We start from the raw sequence: 16215 nt of genomic DNA on the forward strand, positions 1-16215 counted from the left end.
ACTGTCCTGATCTTCAAAAAAAAAAAAAAAATCAACAAAAAAAGGACTTTCTTCATTCTCTGTCAAGCAGTGGAAAGCAGAGCTGTATGCACAGCTTTGGAGGTCACTTTAAAAAGGATGCAACTCCAATGTTAATCTCTCCTGGAGCTGACAGTTCTGGTCTGCTGAAGAATTTGCCGAGGATGCGGGGATCAAAGCGGTGCTAAGGCTCAGTTTCCAAAGATGTTGTCTTGTGCTCAGGATAACAGGTGTCTTTCAGGATAATCGCACAGGAGGTGAGAGGGAATATGTTTGAATCCGTGGCCTCCCTGCACTCCCTGAAATGCTTTCCTGAAGGATACGGAATTGGGGAAGAACAGAGCGTGCTGCTGCTCTGGGCCTGGGCAGGGCTGGCAGAGTGCGGGGCTGCGAGTAACCATCGAGGTGTTCGTCAGCGCGGGGACAGAGAGCGCTAAACCTGCTCGTGTTTCACAGAAACAGCTGCTGCCTTTAGCACTTGCGCTCTCTGCCCTGCACGTAGCAGGGGACTGGCAGTGCCAATGCAAACCCCTTCCCGGACCTCAGCCTTGACCATCGGCACTCTCCTCCTGGTGGCACCCAGGTAGTTCCCAGAGAGGTCCCTCCGCCGCTGAGCGAAGCCAGGGCACCGGGGCTGCCCCAGCACGGCCGCTTTCCCTGCGAAGAGCTCTTCGGCGACCCTGCTTCGCAAGCTGTGCCCTGCTGAGTGGTGACCGAGCAGCAGGCTCTCTGCCACCCCGAACCCCTCCTCTGCAGCTTGCAGACTGCTCTGGTTCCATCTCACTTGTTGCTCCTCATTCATCTCCCGCGGTTTCTTACACCTGCCTGGCTGCACGCTGGGAGGAAGCCCTGCTGAGATGGTTGTATGAACCGTCTGGGTGTAGCGCCAGCTCCTGGGGATGGAGGAGGAAGGAAGGAGGCAGGGAGGTACAGGCAGCCCGAGAAATCAGCTGGGATCTGCTGGAGAAGGTCTGTTCGTGGACATGGTTGCTCGCTTCCTCTCACCCATGTGTTTCGCTTCCTTCGCCGCTGTTGGGGCGGCCATGGGGGTCCTGCATGGGTCGCTGCCAACCGCTGCCCTGCCAACGCAGTCCTTGGTGGTGGGGTGGCAAGTGCCAGCAGCATCGCGGGAGGGGCTGGGCACTCGGGGCAGGCGGCCGAGGGTTTTTGGCTTTGAGTGGAGGTGGCATCTTCTCAGTAAACGAAGCAGAGAGCGTCAGGCAGTGGCTGCACAGACCCCCAGGCGGGAGGGTGGAAAAGCAGCTGCCCCCACTGCTCTGGTGAGACGTGACCCTATATTAAGCTCTAAACAGAGATGCAGATCTCGGTCCTGGTGCCTGTAGCTCCCCTGGGACCAGACAGGGCGAAAAGGTCCCACTGCCGCTCACACCAGAGTCGAGTCCTTGCCCGAGGCTCCGGGTTTGCGTGACAGCACGTTCCTCATCTCCTGCGTGACGCCGTTCCAGGGTTTGCCCTGTGCCTGCAGCAGCCCTGACTCTGCCGACAGCGTCCTGTGCGTTCGGGGCAGGTTGTAGCTCTCCTTCTCGGAGCGAAGCCCGGGGCTGCCCGAGGAGGTGAGGTTACTGCTGGCCGGAGAGCCCAGCTGGGATTTGCGCTCCAGGAAAGGAGGGAAGGAAAATTCCCGGTGGATTTCAGGTCGGGACCCAGCCGCGTTCTTGTTGTTCAGATCGCTGGTGGAGGATTCGCCGTGCTGGGCAGAGTCGTTCTCGTACAGGGTGTGAGAGACCTCGGAGCGGCTGCGGCGCGAAACCTGGGAAGCCCGTACCAGGGCGTGCGTCACCGTGATGAGAAGAACGATGATGCCGGAGGAAAGGATACAGGCGCTGGCGATGCCGGCCTCCAGTTCAAACAGCAGCAGCATGTAGATGGCGAGAGCTGGAAGGAAAGGAGAGCCCAGAACATCTTGAGGAACCGGAAGGGCTAAAGCGATGCAGCTGACCTGCAAACAAGGCCAGAGGAGCTCTCCAGAGGGCTGGTCACCGAGAACAGAAAGTTCGCGCTACGGGAATGAGGTGGCAAAGCCATTTGCAAAACAAACCCGATGCTGAAGTAGAAACTCAGCAGCTCACAAGCGCTCAGCGACCAGTGTAGGGTGCACGGTCTGGGCTGCAAAACGCCCGGTCCCTGCTGGGAAATGAGCACTTGCCTGTTAGGTAGACTGAAACCCCGCAGCAGAACAAGCCGATGGCAGCGTGGCGAACCGTCCGGCTGTCCAGAAGGAACCAGTCTGCCCTGCAAAACAGGTGAGAAAAATACGGGTCTGTGTAGTGTGCTGGCCCTGGTCTCGGCACGGGAAAAACAGCGATGCTCTGAGCAACTGAAACACTGGTTTTGCATAGAGAAGAGGTTCAGAGCTGGGTCACAAGCCCGAGAGCCTCTGCTGAACTGGGGTTTCCCGCAGGCTGTGGGGTTGCGCAGCTCTGGGCTGCGTCGGTCCCACTCTGGAGCGGGAGATTTTGAGATCACTTGAAGTTTCCAGCTTTTCCTGCCCTGGTTGGAGCTGTGCTTCGGGAACCAGATGGGAGCCGTGGCTCAGGAGAGACATATGGTTGGAGGCTTTTTGCAGGTGATTTTCCCCCTGTTCGGCAAACCCTGAAGAGCAAGGAAGGAATGAAACTGAGGCGTGTCGAGCCCGTCTTACCGAAAGAATGACAAGTAAAGTGCTGGCGCCTTGAATTAAGCCAAGGCCGGGTTCACTCTTCACCCTTGGGATGGGATTTCTGTGCTCAGCTCAGATTGCAAGCCTTTTGTCTGGAGGGGGCTTGGTACTTGAATTGTGCTTAAAGCACGTGAAAAGACCAGTTCCTTTCCAGCAGGGCCATTGTTTCCCACCCAGCACCGACCCCTGCGCCTCCTGCGTGCTCGCCGCCGACAGCTCTGCTCGGGCATCTTCGGAGCCAGATGGACCTGGCAAACCTCAGCCCTCGCTGGGCTTCGGAGGCTGCTGTCACCAGCGGATGCCTCTGCTAATTGGGAAAGCGGGATGTGGTCGTTAGGGGATGCGGCGTAGTGTGGCAGACGGGTGCCAGGGTACGGAGGTACTTGTAGGTACAACTTGGGGGGTATGGGGCAGAAGGGGGTGTATTGGAAATGGGAGTGTTGGTGGGACTGTGATGCTGAGAAGCCACGAACAGTCCTGTGAAACAGCTAGGGGTGCACGAGGTGCTGCCGCCCACCTCCAAAAGTGCCGGGGAACCCGTTGGAAACGTGCCTGGGCTTGGAAGGACCAGCTCGAAGGGGCAGTGGCACAACCGCCCTTCTGCCTTGGTGTTGGTCCTCTGCGATGCCACCTCCTTCCACCCCGCGGGGGGAATTCGGCAGCTGAGGATGCTGTGTCCTGGCCCCCTCCCCTCCTCCCGGGCTTGTTGTAGCCCCTTGGCCGTTGCCATCCATGCGGGGAGCCTGCAACCGGGAGCTGTTAATAGACCCTGGACCCGCTCCCGGGGAAGAGCAGCCGCTTTGTTTTATTAATTACCTGAGTCTGGGGTGGGAGGGGGGGGCGGGGGGGGAGATTAGTGGGGAGGAGAAGGACTTTGTTTGGAGCTGGCTCAGACTATTGAGCGCAGCGCTGAGAAGCGGAGCGGTAATTCAGTGTGACAGCCCCAACGTGGGAAAGGTCCCTGGGACGTGAGCGGGTCCCCTAATGAAACCGGCGCCCGGTGGGGCCAGGCCAGCTCAGCCACCAGGAGACAGTGGCTAACGGCATCCCGCGTGGTGGGGGAGAGGGGCTGCGTCCTGCCGGCACCTCCAGCGGCACCCCTGTGTCCAGAGAACCCGCCCTTTTCTTCCCAGAGGTGAGTGTAACCTTCAGGTCGCAGTTGGGGAAACTGAGGCACGGCCAGACCAAGTGACCCGCTTGAGATCCCGGGCAGAGGGACGCCAACCCAGCGCTCCCAACCCTACCAGCGCCCCGTATCGCCCGCAGCAACGCCAAAAGCAGCCTCTCGCTTTGCCGGGGCTCTGAAGCAGAGCAGAGCAATCTCATTTAACATCAAATTGTTTGGGGAAAGTTTTCCCGCTCGGCGAGACGCACCAGCGGGGTCCACGGCCGCTCTGTCCTGCGAGCCCTTGAACTGCCGCTGGTGCACGGGCTGTTCTGCCCTTCCGTCTCTCCACCTGTGATTTTGCATCCGGCTGCCTGATTAGCGCTGCTCCTGTTTCCCACTCGGGATTTTCAAAGTTGAACCTCGCAACTTCGAAACTGAGCATCTGACAGCCCAAATCAATGCCAGACCTCAGACAAATCTACCGCCGATGGGGGAATTTTCCGCTCTTAACGGTTTTCCAGCAGAAACTCAGCTTTCCACAGAAAGCAAAGTTGGCTACAGGGACTTTGTGTTTTGCTGAAATATTTTGCTTCGTTAACGAGCGCACCGAGCGTCGGCCTCACTTGGAAGATGCCGAGAGGAGCCGGTGCCGCGTGCTGGAGTGCCTCCAGGCATCGTGCTCCACGCGGAGCAGGAGGCGCTGATGGGTTTGTCTAATTAGGGACAAAACAAACTCATGAAACATTATAATTTCCTTTAAATGAGTTTTGAGTTGCTTAAATCGGAGTGGTCCCAAAATGAGCCCGTGGGGACCATCTCATGAGCTACATGGAGGGACCTCCGTGTCCAGACCAGTTTCCACCAATGCCGTTTTAAATCTGACTGTTCCCAAGTTGTTTTTTGCCTTTTAACCCAGGAGCGGAGCTGGTGCTGGGCCGGGCCAGCGCGGCAGAGGAGCCACCAGCCCAGCCCGGCCCTCGGCGGGGGAAGGAGAGGGGAATCGCTTCAGAAACCGTTTTGCGAGTGTAAATGTGCTGGTAATGATTAAGTCGACACGTGTCTATGGTTAATGATCCCAGGCCTGCGGTCACTTCATGGCGCTGCCTGAGCGACCTCTGCAATCACCCCGGCAGTGACCCGAAGAGCCCGGCCCTCCCGCCCCAAAGGGGCGAATTGGGGGTGCTCCCGGGCATCGCGGCCTCGGCCCCCAACGGGGCTGGCAGGAGTGACCCCCTGTGCTCCTACAAGCCCGGGGAGGGACCCTCATGCACATAGTGGCTTTACGGAGGGATGTTATCAGGGAAGTGAAATGGTGTGTGCGAGTGCTGCCGGGTGGGGGGGCTGCTCCGAACTTGCTCTGAGTCCATACAGTCTCTAAGTCTCCCCAAATTAAGGGGCACATTTACAGCCCCGGGGGGTCCATCGCCCAGAGATAACGCTGTGTCCCGGGCCGGCACTGCGGAGGTGAATTTTGTGATATTCTTTGTTCACTCTCTGCAACTCCACTGTCGCAGGGACAGTGCCCGGGGGGGGCCTGGCAAAGGCTGGATCTTGGGGTGCGGGAGGGGGCGGCAGGGCTGCGCATGACCCCACACTGTGGGGACAGGTCCCAGGGCAGCGGCGCTACCCTGCACCCCTCACCCTCCTCGCACCCCTCATTCCCCAACCTGCACACCTCCAGCCCCCTCCCTCCCCTCCAGCCCCCTGCTGCCCCCCAGCTTCCCAGGACCCAGGACCCCTCTGAGCCTCCCCTGCGCCCCCGCAGCATCCCTGGGGCTCCAGAGCATCCCGGTACCCCCTGCGCCCCCAGTGCACCCCCAAGTCCTGGTGCCCCCCATGTCCCCCCTGCACCCCCAAGCCCTGGTGCCCAGGACCCCTCTGAGCCTTCCCTGCACCCCCACAGCATCCCTGGGGCTCCAGAGCATCCCGGTGCCCTCCCTAACCCTCCCAAGTCCCGGTGCCCCCCACGTCCCCCCTAAACCCCCAAGCCCTGGTGCCCCCCAGCTTCCCAGTGCCCAGGACCCCTCTGAGCCTCCCCTGTGCCCCCGCAGCATCCCTGGGGCTCCAGAGCATCCCGGTGCCCCCCCTAACCCTCCCAAGTCCCGGTGCCCCCCACGTCCCCCCCCCCCCCCCGCACCCCAAAGTCCCGGTGCCCCCCGCGGCTCTCACCGGTCGGGCCCGGGCTGCCCCCGGCACAGCTCGGTGCTGAAGTAGCCGTGGAGGAGGCAGAGGAGGAGGCAGCTCACGTTGAGCACCAGGCAGAGGGCGGCCAGCACCGCCGACACCGGCAGCAGCACGGCGGCCGCCGGCTCCGGCAGAGCCCCTCGACCGCCACCGCCACCGGGGCCGGTCCGCCCCGACGGCAACTGGAAGATGAGGCTGGAGGCGAGCAGGGCCATGGCGGCGGCCAGCGTGCCGAAGAGCAGCAGCACCGTCAGGGCCCGCTGCGGGTAGGCGGCGGGCATGGCGGGGCCGGTACCGGCACCGGGAACCGGGCGGAGGAGGAGGGGAGGGGGGCGGCACCGGGAAGGCACCGGGAATCGGGGAGGCGCCGGGGAGGCGCCGGACCGGCAGATCCGCTCCGCGCCCCAAAGTTGCGTGCGTTCCCCTCCCCGCCGCCGCGGGATCTGTTACCGGGAACCGGTACCGGGAGCGGGAAGCGGCCCCGGGCCGGGAGCGGCGCTCGGGGCGGCGGAGCTGCGGCCCCACCGGGTGTGCGCCGCCCTCCCTGCGCCGCTGCCCGGTCGGGGCGGGCCGGTCCTGCCCCCCGGGCCGGCCCCTCGCCGCGGGGGGCTGACACCGAGCGGCTCCCCCGGGGCCGGGACCCCCTCCCCGGCAGCGCAGGGCGGCTCCGCCCCGTGTCCTCCCCCCGACGGGGCCCCCGCAGCACGGCGGGGGGGGGGCTTGGAGGGAGCGGGGCAGGGGGGCTCCGAGGAGCCCGTCTGGGCTCGGGTGGAGGGACAGAGGGATGGGCGGGTGGACAGAGGGGCTGGCGGGTGGATGGAAGGACGGAGGGACGTGTGGATGGATGGACAGAGGGACGGGCAGGTGGATGGAAGGATGGAGGGATGGACAGATAGAAGGACAGAGGGACGGGAGGGTGGACGGACAGAGGGACAAGTGAATAGAGGGACAGAAGGATAAGCGGGATGGATGGACGGGGGGACGGGTGGATGGATGGACAGGGGGGTGGGCAGGTGCTGCAGCTGCTCCAAGCGGGACATCCCACCGCTCCCCTCAGCTCTCCCTGTTCCCAGGACCAGCCCCAGTTTTCCCGGTCCTGGGAAAATCCCAGGATCAGTCCCACCAACGTAGCCCTGGCCTTGGCGGGGAGCGAGTGGGGATGAGGGCGGTGGGAAGGGGAACACCACGGTGCCCTAATCCGGCTTCCCCCGCCCTGGGAGAGGCGCGTTTGGCCTCCCCCTGCGGTGGGAGCATCCTCGCCCCGTCAGGAGTGAGCACCCAAAATGTTCTCAGTCCCGCAAGGCTGAGAAAGGACCCGCGAGGCGCTGCCCGGCCGTCAGCCGCTGGCCCTTGGGGCCGGCATCAGTTTCCCGTGTCTTATAAATATCCTGGGAAGCAGAAGCGCCTTTTCCCCCGGGATCTGCCCTGCCAGCGAATCCCCCTTGGGAATCGGGGAGGATTCGAGGAGGATATAATTTAGGAAAATTCACCCTACAGGTCACCCGTTACCTTGGGAAAGACCCCGCGCTTTGGGGAGCAGTGGGGAAACTGAGGCAGAGTTTCCCCACTCAAACCCACACCCCCTCATCGCAGCAGTTTTCCCCTCTGGAAAAGGGGACATCGGGATGGGGCCTTTCTGTGCACGTCCCGGGCACCCCGCCAGTGCCGGGCCGGGGGAGCGGGTGCGTCGCTGACTCCTCCAGCCCGGTGTCATCAGCGCCTGGCCCGTGCCCAAGCCCGGCTGTGGGATCTGGACGGGGTGACCTTTCCGTCTGGCGGAGGAGCGCTGCCCGCCGCGGCGCTGCCGGCCTTCCCGTCCCGCGTGGGTGGTTCCTGCTGGCACCCTCCGCTCCGGCCGGAGCCGCGCGGGACAGGGGCTATTTTGAAAGCTGGTGTGTTGGCCTTGGCAGGCAGCGCGGGTTTGGCTGCCGGCTCGCTTCCAGTCCCGCTCACATTTTTGGCTGGGGGGGGACGGGACGGGGACGGGACATTGCTCCCCCAGCCCCGTGCCGCTGGCACATGGCCCAAAGTCCCCGAAGCAGCTCCCGGTGACGGTGTCTCTGTCCCTTCCCCGTGGCCGGGAGAGCGATGGGGCTCACTGGTGTCCCACAGTCTGCGTCACTCGGGGTGTGGAGCACTGCGGGGCTCAGCCCGGGGTACCCAGCAGCTCCGGCTCCCCAAAACCCTGGGATTTTGGGGCAGGAAGGGCCTCAAGAGGGAGCTCAAAGCTTTCAAGCTGCCGACACGGCGCTTGCGGGGAGCAGCCGGGCAGAGCCCAGTCTGGGCACCCCCAAACCCGGGGGGGAGGGTCCGGGGAGTCCCTGCGCCCAAAGAGGGGGTTCAGCTGCCACGACTGGCAGAGGCTCGGCCCGGCCAAGCCCCCGGGCAGCCTGAGGCGAAGGGGGGGGGGGGAGACGGGGCAGGGGCGTCCCAGGCTCTGGGCAGGCAAAGGGCCACCCCGCGTGTCTCCAGCCCCCGGCCCGGGGCAGGACGGGGCGTCTGGACGCGTCACATCGGACACCGTGGCTGCCGGGACACCGCTCTGCCGATGCTCTCGCGCTTCTGCTCTCCCTCCCAGCTCCTCTCCAGGATCAATTAAGATTATGAGCAGGGCTAATTAACAGTCTGCTAATTGCACTCTGAAGCCCTCTATAAATCATGAGCTGTAAAAGCAGCCCTAAGCAAGATGTCATGTCCTTTCTGCCAGCGCAGCCTGCGCCACGAGCCTCGTCCGGCGTCCCCGTCTCTCCGGCCCCTCTTCCCGACCCCCCCCAGGGGCTGGGACAGGATCCCTGGCATGGCCGGGGTGGAAGGACATGTCCCCACCGTGGGGCTTATTTCCAGCGAGCCCTTGATAACCCCCTTCCCACCTGCTGCCGGGGCGGCTCCGCTCACGGAACGGGAACTTGGGAATTGCATCAGTTCCCCCTCGCTGCTGTAAACACCGGTGCTCCCCGTGGGAGCCCTTCACCTCCCCGCCATGGCCGGAGGGAGAGGGACCCCCGGCATGGCCACCCCACCCCACCCCCCCCCCCCCTGACACACAGCATCCACCCGGGGGACGCCGGGCTGATTGTGGGCTCGGGGGAGCTGGAGCAGAGCGTGGTGGTCACGCTGCAGAGCGTGGTGGTCATGGTCACAGAGCGTGGTGGTCACGGTCACCCCTGCAGCTGCAGTGTGGCTTTGTCCCCTCCGAGGCAGAGGTGACACGAGGACAGGAGAGGAGCAGGGGCATAAATTGGGCGGTGCCTTCCCCAGGGGTGATTTTGGGGCCAAGTTTGGACCCGCACACGGAGCCAGGGCACATCAGCATTCCTCGAGCTCGGGTTCTGCTCTCCCCCCATGGGGAAAAGCACCTTCTCCATGCAGCAGCTCTGCGCCCTCCAGCCCAAACGCTGCGTCCCAGCGCCGCTGTGCTGTTCCCCAGCCTGTCCGTGGGTCTGTCCCCATGTGACATAGCAGCATCTGCCTCCCTTCGCTCTGCAAAGTCCGCTCTGGTCGTCTTCACAGCCTTCGAGACGCAGTATCCACAACCACCCGCACCCTCCGGCCCCCTCCTAAGATGCTCCGGTGCAGAGCCGTTTTCTGCCGCCTTCCCCAGGCTGGGAGTGGGGACAACCAGGACATCACGGCGCTGGATTGTCCCAGGTGTCACCGGCAGCCTCTCCCCCTGCTCCGTGCCGTTGAGGGGGGACGCAGCGGTGTTGGGGTTTGCAGCGAGCAGGCGTTGGGTTGCTTTTTTGCTGCAGCAGGTCGCCGGCAGCGCGCGAGCTGCGTGCGGAGGTTTCGCTCGGCGTCCCCAGCGCTTCCTCGCAGCCTCCCCCCGGGTTATGTCACTGTGGTTCAGCGGCCCCCGCGCAGAGGTTCCAGGGCCACTCGCTTGCAGGGTGGCCTCGCTCACGGCACAGGGATGGGCTGGGGGGCAGGAGCACGGGGTCCCGTCCCCCGTCCCCCCTCCCCCCCAGGGACAGGTCACTTCATTTATAAAAATAAAAGGTAAGAACAAGAGGGAGCAACTCGGAGGTTTGCTTTCGGCGCTGCAGACCAGTGGCGGGGGTTCGAGCTGATGAAGGAGGGTTTTTTGCTGTGGTTTTGCTGAGCCCTCGGTGACACTGGGGACTGGGGGACAGGCACCCCCCCAACCCTGTGGCCGAGGGGGACGGCAGTGCTGGGGGAGTCCCCTGAAACCAAGGGGGGAGGGGTGTGTCCCAGGGATCTGGCATGGGCCAAACCCAAAGACTGACCTTAAACCTGTGCCCAGGACCCCTCCACTCAGCCGGAGTCTGAGCCCCCCCCGGAGAGGGCACAGCATCCCCTGGGACCCCCCCCAAACTTCACTCCAACCTCCCAATTTCACACAAACTCACCCACGTCCTCCCCAGCCAAATCCAAGCCCCTCCCCCCCGGGTCCCCGCAGCCTCACCCCCATCTCAGCCCCCCAATTACCCCCCAGCATCACCTCCTTTTAACCCTCATTTACCCCCCAATTACACCCCATTCTCACCCCCCCCACAACTCCCCAGCTCACCCCCGGCCCCGCCCCTCCACCCCCGCCCCGCCCCTCTTCCCGGCAGAGGCGGGGCTATGCAAACCAAGCCCGCGACGTCCGCCAATGGCGAACGAGCCCGGCAGCGCTATGCAAATCTCCGTGCGGGGAGGCGGGGCTATGCAAATGTTGCCGGCGCGGCTCGGGCAGGCGGCGGGCAGCGCGCTGCTCCGGGGACGCGCACCGGTACCGGACCGGCACCGGCACCGGCACCGGACCGGGACCGGAGGGCGGCGGAGCCGCACCGGGGCCGGGCCGGCTCCGCCGCAGCGCCGGGCACCCGCGGCCGAGCCGGCGGGGAGTTGCCGAGGAGGAAGAGCCGGTGTCCAGGTGTGTGTCCCGGGTTGGGGAGGGGGGATAGTCCCGGGAGCACCGGGGCACGGCCACGCTCCGGTGTCGCCGGTACCCGGGGGGGAGGGGGGCAGTGGCGGCCGCACACCCCCAGGCCCAGCCCGTCTGCCCTGACGGGGCTCCCTTCCGCGGCGTGGCGGCCCCCAGCATCCAGCCGGCCGCCCCGTCGGGGCGCACGGGCAGGGGGAGCGCTGCCGGGCCCGGGAGGTGCCGGTGCGGCCGGGCCGGCGCCCCGCGGGCTGCCCTGGGCACGGCAGAGCCCCGTCCCCCGCCCCGCCGTCTAGGGATGGCGGGCTATAAAAAGCCTGTGGTTTGCGCCGCGCTCGGGGCGGTTATTTTTACTCGTGTCTGTGCAGGGAGGAACGCCCGGGTTTAACCCAAAAGTGCAGCCTGGATGGCAGCCGCCCTGCCCCGGCCCCGCCACCCGCCTCCCCGCCACCCCCGGCCCCGACGAGGCCTTTGGGCGCTGAGGCTGAGCCCACCAGGGAGAGGGGAAACTGAGGCACAGCATCGCAGGGCTGTTGGTTCGATGTGGAGTAAGTTGTAATGCTGCCAGTAACACAGCGCCCAGGACGCTCCGAAGCAGGGCCAGGGCCTGATGGCACCATAACTTCACTGGGGTGTCACACCGGTCCGGCAGTTCATAGCACACACTGAATTGCAGCCCTTACCGCTCCTGGGTGGGGATGTGACCCATCCATGGCTCTTGCGATCGCGTGGCATCTCCAGCATGTCCCAGCTCCCATCAGGGTCCCTCCATCACCCATCCCCGCAGGGAGAATGAGGTGGATCCTATGCCGGATCCTCCTGCCCGCTGCAGCCGATTGCCAGTGAGTCCCCGTCCCCGGGGCTTTAGTCTTTTAATGAGAGAAAGTTTCCCAGAGCCGCTGGCTCTGGAGATGGGGATTTGCAGGTAATGAATTAACGTGGCAGCTGGTGGGGGAGCTGGAAGGCAGGGACCCGCGCCGGGGAGACGCTGGGCTGTGCCCCCTCACTCCACGCGCACGCCTTGGGGCATCGGGTATCGGTTGGGAAGGGAGCGTGGGCGACCCGGCCGGGGAGCCGGATCCTGGCCCTTTTCCACGTCGCCGGCTGCCAGCTGGACACGTCACACGTGGGGGATGTGTGGGGGAGACCTGTGCAGCTCGGGGACGGGGGGGGATTTGGGGTGTAGATGCAAGCCCCAGGTTTCGTTTAGGATGTCAAACATTCCCACTCGCCTCCGAGCCCGGAGCAATGATGATACCCCGGTGCTGAGACCCAGCCGGTGCAGCAGTGGGGAAGGAAACTTTGGGAAACTTTGCGGAGTGCGAGGGGACGGGGATTCCTGCGGACACCCGGGAGAAGCATCCTGTCAGCTAGGGGGTCGGAGAGCCTGGTATGCCACGCTGCCGTGGGGCTGCCCAGAAGGATCAGGGGGGAATTAATGTATTTAAGACCCTTGGATTTCCCTCCTCCTCACAAGAATTACAGTGGGATTGTCAGGAGCAAACCGGGTTTGTAAGCGGTGCAGCCCTAAGGCCACGGGGATGGGCTGAGGGCAGCAGTCAGCAACTTCTGGCTGCCCCCAGTAAACCCTCCAGCAGCAAACGAGCATCATTTCCCGTATTAATGCCCAGCTGCAGCTTGGGGCGGCCCAGCCCCACGGGAACCGCGTGTTTCTTCCCTTGGCTGCTGCCAGCGGCATTGCCGACACAGAGCAAAAAAGGTGGTCTGAGCCTCAGAGGGGGTCCGTGTGTCCATCCGTCTTCCCAAGGGAAAGAGCCGCCTCATTTTTCAGGGATGTTTCAATCCTCCCTCCTTCCACACAGTCATTTGGGAACCGAAAAGCCTCCGCCCATCGCCACGCTTCGCCCGTCGGCACCGGGCCACGGCAGTGCCGGGTGCCGGTGGGACTTTCGGTCTGTGTCACCCCCGGTGGGATGGAGCGAGGGCTGGATGGTGGCCGGGTGCCCTCGAGCCCAGCCCAAGCCTGGATCTGGCTCTGGGGGGGCACAGGGCAGCACCGCGGCCGGGCCCCGTGCTGGGGGGTGGTGGATAGATTAATTATAATTCCCCCAGGGACTTAGCTGGGTGCTGGGGTGGCGCTTGTGAGATGGGGGAAGGCGGTTAGTGGAGGCAGCCCCCTTGTCCCCAGCACCCCGAGGTGCCCGCAGTGCCCCGGTGGTCCCCAAGCCCCCGCAGCATCCCATCCCCGCCAGGCTCTCCTTTCCCAGGAGGCTCCTCCTGCCTTCCCCACTCCCCTTCCCACACTGCCCGCCCGGCTCTGGTTTATACTGGTTAGTTGTTTAAACAACCTATAAAAAGCAGAAAGCCCCCGGCAGAAACCCCGGGAAACTTTTTTTCCCCGCGCCGGGCTCGGGATGCTGCTCGCACCGCGAGGCCCCCGCGCTGCCCTTCCCCGGGGACCGGTGAGAGCCAGGGCCACGTCCCCAGCCGGGAGCAGGGCAGCACCGGCCAGGGATGGATGTGGCCCACGGTGGTCCCAGTGCCACGTGTCCATCCATGACGGGTGGTCCTTAAAGCCCCATTTCAAGCCCGCTGCCCTCCCAACCCCAGCGAGGCAGCGTCTGGCCTTGTGGTCCCCCCCACCTCGGGATTTCACTTTTCCTGGCTCAGATTTTCCCCTCCCAGCCAAGCTTGCTTCTTCCTGTAAAAAAAAAAAAAAAAAAAGGGATGCAAACCCTTTTTTCTCCCAATATTTTTCTCCAACAAAACACTTTTTGGAAGCTCCCAAATGCCAGCAGCGGGTACTTGCTGGCTGCTTTCTCCCCGCCCCCCACCTCCCCATTTCTACCCAGCCACCCTCAGCGTTCAGATTTGCAACAAAATCCCCATAAATTGGTGAAAAGTGCCTTTTCCCCCAATTTCTGCGTCGCTGCTGCTTTGTCCCATGAGGATGAGCGGCAGAACCTGCTCTGGGGTCCAAGCACTCCCCTAATAACCCCCCCCCGCTTTGACTTTAGGATAAACTTGGGGGATTTAATATTTCTGGAATCACTCAGGGACGGAGAAGGTGTCAAAGGAAGTGCTGGGACCCCCCCGGTACCACTCCCAGCATCCCGCACCGCGCCAGGGCTGCGGCACACGGAAAAACATGACGCTCTCAAGGGGTTCGCTTCGTCTCAGCGCGCTAATTAGGAGCCGGGATAGGAAGTTTACACGCTCCGGCGTGATGCAAATGACCCCTAAAGATGTACAGGATCCGGGGAGTTAATTATAAACCTCGTTGCAGCCCGGGGGTCGGGGGGACAGCTTGCTGCGGGTGCTGGCGGAGGGACGGTGGGGATGAGGGGCTGCGCCTCGGCGTGGAAGCGAGCCCGGTGCGTGCGAGCGAGCAGAGAGCCCGGGCTAAAGATAAGCGCGCGTGGGAGGGAGAGGAGGCCGGCGGGATGCCAGGCGGTGCAGGAGCCTCTGCCCGGCGCGGGCAGGGGAACGCGTCTCCTCTCTGAAAGGTTTCGAGGGCTCGAGAGCTTCGCTTGCGCTGGGTTTTGTTCGCCTCGTTTGTAACGAGGATGCTGAAGGGTGCTTCATCCCCGCAGCTGGGCCACGGCATGAGTTCCCATCGCGGCCGCGCCAACAAGGAGCCCTTTGTGTGGGGCGGGACCTCGCAGAGACCAACGCAATTAGGGGTTGTGGGGTTTCCCTGGGGCCAGCACCCCAACCCTGTTCCCTCCTGCTCGGGGGTCCCCCGCCGTGACCCCTGGCTGCCTGACGGCTCCTGACGGGAACCACGCTGCTCCCTCCCTGCTGTCCCCGAGCCCGGAGGGATGCCGCCTCGACGGACCGCGGGATGGAGGTGGTGACGCCGGGCAGAGCCGCCCTGTTATGCCCGTCACCGCTGGCAGCGATAATCGCCTGAAGCCGTAATGCTTCTTATCGCCTTATCGCCCGGCGCAGCAATTAAAATCTGGAGTTTAAGCCCCCCCTCCCCTCCCAGCCCTTAATACCTGCCCGGGGGGAACCGAGCGCCGGCGCCCTGCCGCACTGCGGTGGCCGAGGCACCGGGACCCGTGGAGGCAGAGAGCCGAAACGCCTTGTACCCCGCTCCCGGAGAGCATCCCTCGCCCGCCCCACGGCCGGGCCGAGCCCTGCGCCCATCCTGCAAGAGCCCGGCACGTGGCACGGTGCTGGTGGCAGCGGTGGCCCGGCCGGGGCTGCGCATGTCCCCGCAGGTCCCACGTGGCCACGGTGGCCGAGCGGCCGAGGCGATGCCCCAGGAGGAGCGGAGCCGTAATGAGTTGCTCGGGGAGGCGGCTGATGAAACCGCCCCGCGTGTTGCATGAGGCCTCAAGATGGTTTTCCCTGGTAAGGGAATGAGCCGCCCCGCGCCCAGCCCAGCTCACAGGGAGTGTGCCATGGGTCCGGCCACATCAGGTCCCCAGCTCCTCTGGCTCCATGGCACTCCCGCTGCTGCTTCCTCTTCCCTCCCACCCCCACCTGCTGGTACCCCCCTCTGGGACCCCCACAGCATTGCTCCCTGGGTGCTGGGACCCTCCGCAGCATCGCCCTGTGGGTGCTGGTACCCTCCTGGACCCCCGCAGCATCGCCCTGTGGATGCTGGTACCCTCCTGGGCCCCCCGCAGCATCGCCGTGTAGGTGCTGGTACCCTCCTGCATCCCCTGCAGCATCACCCTGTGGGATCTGGTATCCCCCTGGACCCCCTGCAGCATTGCCCCATGGGTGCTAGTACCCCACTGGGCACCCCACAGCATCACCTTTTGGGTGCTGGTACCCCCCTGAACCCCTCGTAGCATCTCCCTCTGGGTTCCAGTACCCTCCTGGACCGCCCGCAGCATTGCCCCGTGGGTGCCGGTATCCCCCTGGGGCTGCCACAGCATCACCCCATGGATGCCGGTACCCTCCTGGACCCCCCAGAGCATTGCCCTGGGGGTGCTGGTACCACTGGGCCCCGCTCCCGGAGCACCCTGCCTGGGCACATGCAGCTGCCTTGGGGGCTCAGAGCCGTGCTGGGACCCGGGGGTGGCTGCTGTCCCCTGTCCCCTGCCCTGGAGCAGCATGCAGGGGGGGATGCAACCCAGCATCAGGGCAGGCTGGGGCCAGGGATGGGTTTGTCCCAGTGTAGAGACCATCTCCCAGTGCATTTCCCACACAGCTAGAAACTGGGGTGCTGGAGCAGGGCATCGGGGTGCCACAGCATGCAAGGAGCTGGGGGTGCTGGCCGCAGCCCAGGGGGGACAGCGTTTTGTGTCCCCACTGAAGATAGGGGGACACGTCCTTCCGTCCCCAGCACGCTGGGGCTGTTAAAAACGCCCCGGGGTGAGGCTCGGGGGGAGGGGATACGGGTCTCACAGCGAGAAAACATCC

At 64.3% G+C, this 16215-nt stretch overlaps 1 protein-coding gene across 1 annotated transcript; it reads right to left on the minus strand.

The window, feature by feature from the left end:
- Positions 1-101: 101 nt before the first annotated feature.
- On the minus strand, positions 102-6271 carry TMEM221 (transmembrane protein 221; the record flags this gene model as incomplete). Its single annotated transcript, XM_082495388.1, has 4 exons — positions 102-187; positions 1409-1914; positions 2186-2271; positions 5976-6271. The coding sequence occupies 4 exons, from the start codon at positions 6269-6271 to the stop codon at positions 104-106; spliced, it is 972 nt and encodes a 323-aa protein (XP_082351514.1). The 3' UTR covers positions 102-103.
- Positions 6272-16215: the final 9944 nt, after the last annotated feature.

This window comes from Vanellus vanellus, assembly GCF_965231255.1.
Source record: "Vanellus vanellus genome assembly, chromosome: 25".
In the NCBI taxonomy this organism is placed as follows: Eukaryota; Metazoa; Chordata; class Aves; order Charadriiformes; family Charadriidae; genus Vanellus; species Vanellus vanellus.